Source organism: Cydia fagiglandana, chromosome 14 (assembly GCF_963556715.1).
Source record: "Cydia fagiglandana chromosome 14, ilCydFagi1.1, whole genome shotgun sequence".
NCBI classification, from domain to species: Eukaryota; Metazoa; Arthropoda; class Insecta; order Lepidoptera; family Tortricidae; genus Cydia; species Cydia fagiglandana.
The window spans coordinates 8,494,634-8,503,109 of NC_085945.1; the positions used below are offsets into that span (position 1 = coordinate 8,494,634).

Here is an 8,476-nt window from a genome sequence, read left to right on the forward strand (position 1 = left end):
CGTTTTTGCCTGTATTTCACCGAAGATTTTACAGATGAGTATTGTTTTCATAATTTATAAGCCTAGTTTTTAGTTTATTTGTCCAGGATTTCTAATTGTCATACTTTTTTTTTTTTACTACTTTCATACGATTTGAGGAGAACTTTGTTTAAAACATAACAGGATTTTAACATACCTAAATATCTTAATTCATTCTTAAATCACCTCAAGAACCATTAAATCATACCCTGCGGTAAGCAGTTAACTTACAAAACAGCAAATTATAAAGTTTATTGTATAAAATCTAAGAAGCTTATCACTTACAAATCAAGTCATTTGTAGTTTACATTTTTTTTTTAATCACTATATTCTGTTAGAAGCATTGAATTTCATTCATCTATTTTGCTCAGATATCATACACTACCAATATGTTTACAGCTCAAACTACTAAGATGACTACACGCAGGGATGTCCTGGTTGCTAAAATGCAGCAATTACAGAAAGAACTGAAAACAGCCGATGAATTGAACAAAAGACTCCTTCAAGAACAGGAAGAGAGTGCAGAGCAATTTGAGCAAGTTGTTAGAATAAATACAACCCTCAAGTCTCAGCTCGCTAACCAGGATGTTGAGTTCGAAGACATGCAGGGGCAGCGGGATGAACTTCAAGCTGCCGTTGATCAGTTCAAGAATTGTCAGGAGATACATGAGCAGGCATTACAACGCATCCAGGACTTAGAACAGCAGCTGGAGGAGTCAGAGTCAAAACATAGTTGCAAGTATTGCTCCGGCCACTCCGGACTGCGAGACAATAATTTAAGTATTTTTGCTGAAATTAATAGCTTTGATGTAGATTCAGTCGATGATAGCATAGGGTTCTCCCCAATGGTAGAAACAGTAGATTTAAAAAGTTCTGTGCACATTGAAGGCAGTAGTGATATTAGAGTCGCACTGAAAGGATCCAAAAAAATAAAAAAATATTTAAAACTCAGTAGATTCATAAAGAAATCTAAACTTTTGCTAAAACGCCATAATTCAATATTCAAAACGATACAATCCAAATGTAACAGTGTCGCCTTAAGCGATGAACTTCTAAACTGCCAATACCAACTAGACCGGACAGTAGAAGAATTGAGTCATCGCTCCGATGAACTAGAAAAATTAAAATTAAAGTTGAAAAACTTAAATAATAGAGACGAACTGTCAAGTAAAGCGTTACAGGAATACATAGCCTTTATGAATAATGTTCTAGAACCGGGGAGCGGCTACACTCTGCGTATGGACTCGCCGCGGCCCCCGCCCCGCCCCGCCGCGCCGGACTCGCCCGCGCTGCGCGCCGCCCTGGCCGCGCCGGGCTCGCCCGCGCTGCGCGCCCTGTTCGCGTCGCGCGCCGCCCGCGCGCCCGAGCTGCGCGGCGACTCCGAGCCCGCCCCTCGCGTCGCGGATCCGGCGCCCCCGCCGCCATCGTCACCGCCGAGCCGAGCCGAGCAGATTCCATCGGGGCCGGGCCGAGCCGAGCCGACTCCGTCGCTGCCGTGCCTCGTCGAACCGGCCCCTTCACCGCCGAGCCTTGTCAAGCTGGCTCTGTCGCTGCTGACCTACGTCGAGCCTGCGCCATCCCCGCCGAGCCCTGTCTCGCCAGCTCCATCGCCGCCAGGCCTCCCCTCGCCGGCACCAGCGCCGCCCCGCCTCGGGTCCGGGGCGGCCCCGCCGCGGCCGCAGCGCCGCCCGCGCGCCGCCGGCCGCCGCACGCTGCTGTACTCGGACGAGGTGGGCGCCGGCCTGGGCGTGCTGCTGGCGCAGCGCTTGTCGCAGGGCGTCGTCAACCATTGTCACCCGGGCGCCTCTGTCGATCGTTTAATCGAATCTATTTCTGCGGGCGAGTTTGACCGCGACTCGACGCTTGTAGTTTTATTAGGAAATAGTTTAGACTGTACTAAGCGAGATATCTTAAAATTATCCGCTACGCTGTCGGCGATTGACCGGGGAGAGGTTGCTAAAATAATTATCTGTGCGCTCCCTTATAGAATGTCGAGCAAGGTAAATAAGAGGGTATTTCATTACAATTCTTTATTGTATAACCTTTCCTTGTACAGTAGTACGATTTCGTATTTTGATACGAATAAATTTATAGAAGATTTTGTTATGCCCCATAAGAGGACCTACCTACCGCGAAGATGTCTTGTAGAGTGTGCTAACCTGTTAGCATATAATATTGAAGACCCCGTCGTGGCTAGCACGGCGTCTAATAACCTTAAGTCGCGTAGTATTTTACGCCTTGGTAGCGTAGGGTTTGAGATGGAGCCGCCTGGTGATTTGAATTTAAACTAATCGCTACGACAACGTGTGCACCAGCCGGCTCCGTTCATATTGATCACTGTGATGCTAGTATGTTTAGTAAAACCAATTTATTGAACTTAGTTCATCAAAATATCCAAGGATTTACCTGTAAGGAACACGAAATTGATTTGTTTATACAGTACTCGAATATTGACATTCTCTGTATAACTGAGCACTGGCTTAAAGGTCATGAATTTATGTTTAATTTCAATAATCATAGTATAGTAAGTTCATTTTTTAGGAGATCTTGCAATCGCGGCGGGTCATTGATAATGGTAAAACATAATTTAAAAAGTAAGGAGCGTAAAGACATTGTTGACATGTCTGTGGAACGCCTTATAGAACTTTCTTGTGTTGAATTGGAACAATTTATAATTATATGCGTGTACAGGCCCCCATCGGCAGACTATAACTTATTCGAATCGGTCATAGATGAAGTACTTAGTAGTGTTTTTGGAAGTCACAAAAATATAATTGTATGTGGTGATTTCAATATTAATTTGCTAGAAAATTCGCCATTATGTGGAAGGTTACTAAATACTTTTAAATCCTTCAATTTAGTCAATTTATTTTGTGAACCCACTCGAGTCACAGCAACCAGTGCTACATGTATAGATAACATCTTTAGTAATAATGACGCGATTAGTAAATCTGTTATTAACAACCTAAGTTCTGACCACTGTGGACTAAAAGCTTCTTTCAGCGGGAAAACTGAAGAAATTCCTCAAGACACTTTGTGTAGGCCGATTTCCGAAAGTCGCCTAGGTTTATTCAATCGTAATATTACTAAACAATTATGTTGTCTTTCATGTACCCAGGAAAACCCTGACTGTTTGAGTTCCGAGTTGTTTAATTGTATTAAAAAGGAATTTGATGCCTGTTTCATTCAGAAAAAGGTGCAAGGCAAGGCTAAGACTAAATTTAGCGACTGGGCTACACCGGATATTCACGAGAAAAGACGCCGGCTCTACGACTTATATGATTTAAAGGCAACTGATAAAAGACCGGAATTTCTGGAGTACGTCAAAAATTATTCTAAATCTTTTAAAATGTTGTGTGTCGCCGCTAAAGCCGATTATTTGTCGAAAAAGATCCTAAATTCCAGCGATAAAGTCAAAACTGTATGGCAAGTTATCAGTAATGAAACTGGAAAACGTAAACTGAAGGATCCGCACTACAACCTACGAATTGCTGACACTTTAGTAAGTTCCGACCGTGAAGTGGCAGATCATTTTGAGCGGTTTTTCTCGAATATCCCGGTAGAAACAACAAGATCCCTTAATTCATCGCCAGACGTCGCTGAAGAAATTTTGAAGACAAATGTGGCAGAATGTACAGAAATCTTCAAATTTTCGTATGTCTCATCGAATATAGTTCTTAAGACTTTTAGGTCTTTAAATTTAAAGAAAACAGAAGATCTTTGGGGCCTGTCTGTCAAAGTATTAGATTCCATCATTGAGTCAATTACACCATACTTAGCTGAGATTTTCAACAGATGCATTGATGCTGGAATTTTTCCAGATATTATGAAACATAGCAAAATTATCCCTCTGTTTAAATCAGGAACAAGAACAGATCCCACGAACTTTAGACCGATTTCAATACTACCGGCATTAAGCAAAGTGTTCGAGAAACTTATTCTGAATCAACTATTGTCACATTTCAACAGAAACAAACTGCTTGACAGCAATCAATTTGGTTTCACCAAAGGTCGATCAACTACTGACGCCGGTGCGGTACTTCTAAAACACATCTTTGATGCTTGGGAAAAAGCTCAAGATGCTGTTGGAATTTTCTGTGATCTGTCAAAGGCATTTGATTGCGTTGATCACGAAAATTTAAAGAGAAAATTAAGCCGCTATGGGATAAAAGCTAGTGCCCTTGACCTGGTCTCATCGTACCTTTCGGATAGAACTCAGCGAGTAGTTATTAATGGAACTCAATCGGCGGGGTCCCCGGTAGCCCTCGGAGTGCCTCAAGGTTCAATTCTTGGTCCCTTCCTGTTCTTGGTATACATTAATGACTTACCAAAAGTTGTGCAAGATAGACATGATATAGTGTTATTTGCAGATGACACTTCCCTTATATTTAAAGTGGACAGAAAGGAAAATAGCTTCGAGAGCATTAATGACGCGCTATCTACCATTGTAAACTGGTTTACGGCAAACAATTTGCTTTTGAACGCCAAGAAAACCAAATGCATCAAGTTTACGCTACCTAACGTCAAGCAGGTAAATAACAGCAAGATTAAAATAAAAGGTGATACGCTGGAATTTGAGGACCGAACTGTTTTCCTGGGAGTCACTCTAGACTCCAAACTGCAATGGCATGCACATATAGGCACTCTAGCCGGAAAACTTAGTTCAGCAGCCTATGCAGTGAGGAGAATCAAACAGCTGACAAACGTAGAGACGGCCAGGCTGGTATACTTTAGTTACTTCCATAGTGTTATGTCTTATGGAATTCTGTTGTGGGGAAAAGCGGCAGATATTCAGACAATATTTGTGCTGCAAAAACGAGCTGTACGTTCCATCTATGGACTGGGCGCTCGAGTATCCCTAAGAGAGAAATTCAAAGAAGTTAACATTCTTACCGTTGCATCTCAATACATACTAGAGAATATTATGTATGTTCGGAAAAACATCCACGAATTCAAGGTTAACAGTGATATCCATAACTATAACACTAGAAACAAACATAAACTTGCTGTGCCCGCCCACCGCCTCCGTAAGGTTAGTACGTCTTTCGTCGGGAACTGTACACGTTTTTATAACAAAGTCCCCACTGATGTAGTGAATTTACCACTTCATAAATTTAAGTCGCACATTAAGCACTCCTTGTTACGTAAGGCGTACTACACTGTAAATGATTTTATAAACGATAGAGATGCTTTTAAGCCGGTAGCTTGATTTCATTAGTATAATAAGAATTAAATAAATATTGTTTTTTTTTTACATTGTGAATTAAATATGCTAGTGTCCAGTAGAATTGACACATGAGACAATGATGTTCTCGCTTGATTATATTGTTTAATTTAATTTTAGTTTTGGACACTTGGAGACCTTATACATCTCTAAGTACATATTTATTTATTTGATTTTTATTTTTGATTATACATACTTACCTATATTTTTAATGTTTCTGACACTTAGAGACCTTTACATCTCTAAGTCAACTTAGGCTAGTAATTATGTGAAGCTATATTACTGTCTTTTTATGTAACATATGAGCACAAAATGCCGTGTCTTACAGCTACATGTTATTACTATTTTAATATTAATATAGGCCGGTAGCTTGAACATGTCATGCTCGCTTAAAAGTCTTTGCTTACGGTGGCGTTGTTGATCGGGTCGCCACTTTCCCGAATGAAGGTTGAGGGAGGCGATGGCTGAGATACGCGTCATACTCGTGAACGGGTGCTGTTTGTGGAGACTGGTCTGTTAAGCTAACACGAGCTATTATACTTAGTAACTTTTATTAATTAATTACAGTGAGACGCCTCATTCTGTTCTCGTATGTTTCTTTTCTTTTAATGAATGTATTAATTATACAGGATATTGACTCTTGGAGACCTTATACATCTCTAAGGATAACTTGATAAACTATATAATCTTATAGTTCTGACACCTAGAGACATTTACACCTCTAAATATTATAGATTTTTTTTGTGTGTGTTTTTTTATCTGTATTTTGTATGTAATTCGACATTAAGAGACCATATACATCTCTTAGTAATTGTAATACGTTAGATTGAATTGTTAGTTTTATTTTATAAAATTGTTGATGTTATTATTTTTGCTTTTATGTAAATTCAATGTTGACGTGTAAAAGTGCCCTTGTGGCCTATTTGCTGAATAAATGTTGATGTTTGATGTTTGTTTGATGTTTGAAACCATAAATTTCCCCATCTTCTTGAATGCGGATACAAGGTTTTGAAGATTCTACGGTGTCCTTTGATGCAAGAGCTGTCTTATCTTGACTACAACTGCTAATAGCCACATCTTCATCTATTACTGATTCTGGTTTTTCAGGATCTCGCGGGAGTTCTTGTTTAGGTGTCGGTGTAAAATACTTGGTCAATTTGGATATTTTAGCAACATTTTCTTCACTTTTTTTTTCTCGTTCTGCTTGCAATTTTCTCTTATGCGATCCACTAGCGTAAACTCGAGGAATTTTATGACGATCATTCATGATAACACTGAAAAAAAAAATCCTAAATAATAGTAATAATCGTATAGCCGCAGAAACACAAAAGGTACCCCTTTAACTTAAAGATTTATGGAAAATTCCTTCTAGGTCTCATCGTGTATTATTATAATGTATAATAAATAATAACAACGTTGCTAGGTATAAACACACGAAAAATAAATTACCAAAGAGTGATAACGTCATTTCTATACAGAATGATTTTATTGTCGCTAACAAAAATGTGCGAGGTGATTACGCAAGCCATATTGAAGAACTTTTAGAATAGAGCCAAATCTGAAATCCCAAAAAAACTGGCTGATTCATAGATTTCGGCGAATCAAAGGCCTTTCCGCGAACCACTAAGATCGATCGACTATTTCCCTCTCCATCGCTCGTATATGCATGCACGGTAGAGAAGAAAATAGTCGATCGATCTATCGAAGTAGTTCGCGGTAAGGCGTCAGAAGTCAACATTTTGTATGAGGAGAAAAATATTTTTTTTTTTCGGATTGCGCAGATGGGCCCATAATAAAAGTTGTTCAGTACGATTTACCTAATCATCGGGCACAATTTCGCTAGCCACTAAAACTCACCCTGTGTATTCATTTTATTAATAGAATTTATTTCTGCGACTTAAATAAACATTAGTGAAGCTACTTACATGAAAAATAATTTAATACTTTACTATAACAGCGTGCGATCGGCTAACAATAAGTTGCAATGCAGTAGTTGCCGTCCGTGTAATATTGAATACTTACCTATTTCTTAGTTAAATTATGCAAGTATGTTGTTAGTGTATTACAATCTCGTTGAAATCAATGAATATAATAATTAATAATTTCAATCAGAAAAACTACGTTACATTTCATCATCTTTTAAAGAATTTATTATTTAAAGTCGCATATCGATAATCTAGAAAAGAAATGTAAATTTCATAATTGCTCCATGAAGTAAACGAAAAGGGAACTTATTATATTATAACATAGCTGAACATTGAACGTACTTACGTGTGCTTGTATGTTCAGAAGAACATTCACTTGTTGAAAAACTAGCTTCCTTTTTTAAAAATAAGCGGGGATTCACCTCGTACACGGCGACACCGCGACGCCGCGTCGAGTTTGCCGACGCGACTCGACAAGTTTCAACAGTGTTGCAACCCGTAATATAAGATTGAAATTGTTTTTTCCCTCGTAAAGCGCTTGTTTATCCTTCTTTAATACAATACAAGAGGGTAAAAACTCATTTTATCCGCTAGTGATTAAAGTAGCGATGGGCGAGTCGAGTTATCTGATTCAAATAATCCGAATCAACCTACAGATGAGTTGATTCGAATCAAGACTATTGGCAATCCGAATCAACTAGGCCACTAAACTGACTGGTAACTTGGTATCCGATCCGCATGAATCGCCAATTCGCCAACTCTCCGAGCCGAGTCAACGCTACGCTAAGGCCATTCAAAAATAAACCTTAATTCGATAGCCCGAAGGTTCTTTTTACAACAACTGCCGCTTGATTCGCTGTCTCAATCCGAGTTGACTGGTACTATGACCATTCAAAAATAAACCTTAATTCCGTAGCCCGAAGGTTCTTTTTACAACAACTGCCGCTTGATTCGCCATCCCGAGTCGAGTTCACTGCTAGTATAGCCATTGAAAAATAAACCTTAATTCGGTGCCCTGAAGGTTCTGTTTACAACAACTGCCGCTTGACTCGTTTGCGGCTCCGCGGCCCGTGACCTTGTCGCGAACCACGCAAACCGTCGAGTCGAGTCAGTTCGAATTTCAACTCGGATTAGTGGCCGAATCGATTCGAATGATTCGAATTGAAAAAAAGTGGACTCGTCACATCGCTAGATTAAAGTGATTTGGCCTTGAAGTATACTTAAGTAGCATTTGACAGATAACGAAACGTTTTGTTCATAATTATATCATATAATTTATATGGTACTTTCGATAATATTTATCATTGAA

The 8,476-nt window shown here is 39.6% G+C and overlaps 1 protein-coding gene across 1 annotated transcript; it reads left to right on the top strand.

The window, feature by feature from the left end:
* The first annotated feature begins 431 nt into the window (after positions 1 to 431).
* LOC134671003 (formin-F-like) lies at positions 432 to 6,373 on the top strand. The gene is made up of 2 exons (XM_063528824.1): positions 432 to 2,018; positions 6,350 to 6,373. The coding sequence occupies exons 1-2, from the start codon at positions 432 to 434 to the stop codon at positions 6,371 to 6,373; spliced, it is 1,611 nt and encodes a 536-aa protein (XP_063384894.1).
* Positions 6,374 to 8,476: the final 2,103 nt, after the last annotated feature.

What these genes read in the sequence shown, in the direction of transcription:
- LOC134671003 (XM_063528824.1), top strand. Translation starts at nt 432, where the DNA reads ATGACTACACGCAGGGATGTCCTGGTTGCTAAAATGCAGCAATTACAG. An exon ending in CTTATAGAATGTCGAGCAAG is followed by an intron (nt 2,019 to 6,349) that starts GTAAATAAGAGG and finishes CTGGTTTTTCAG; the next exon opens with GATCTCGCGGGAGTTCTTGT.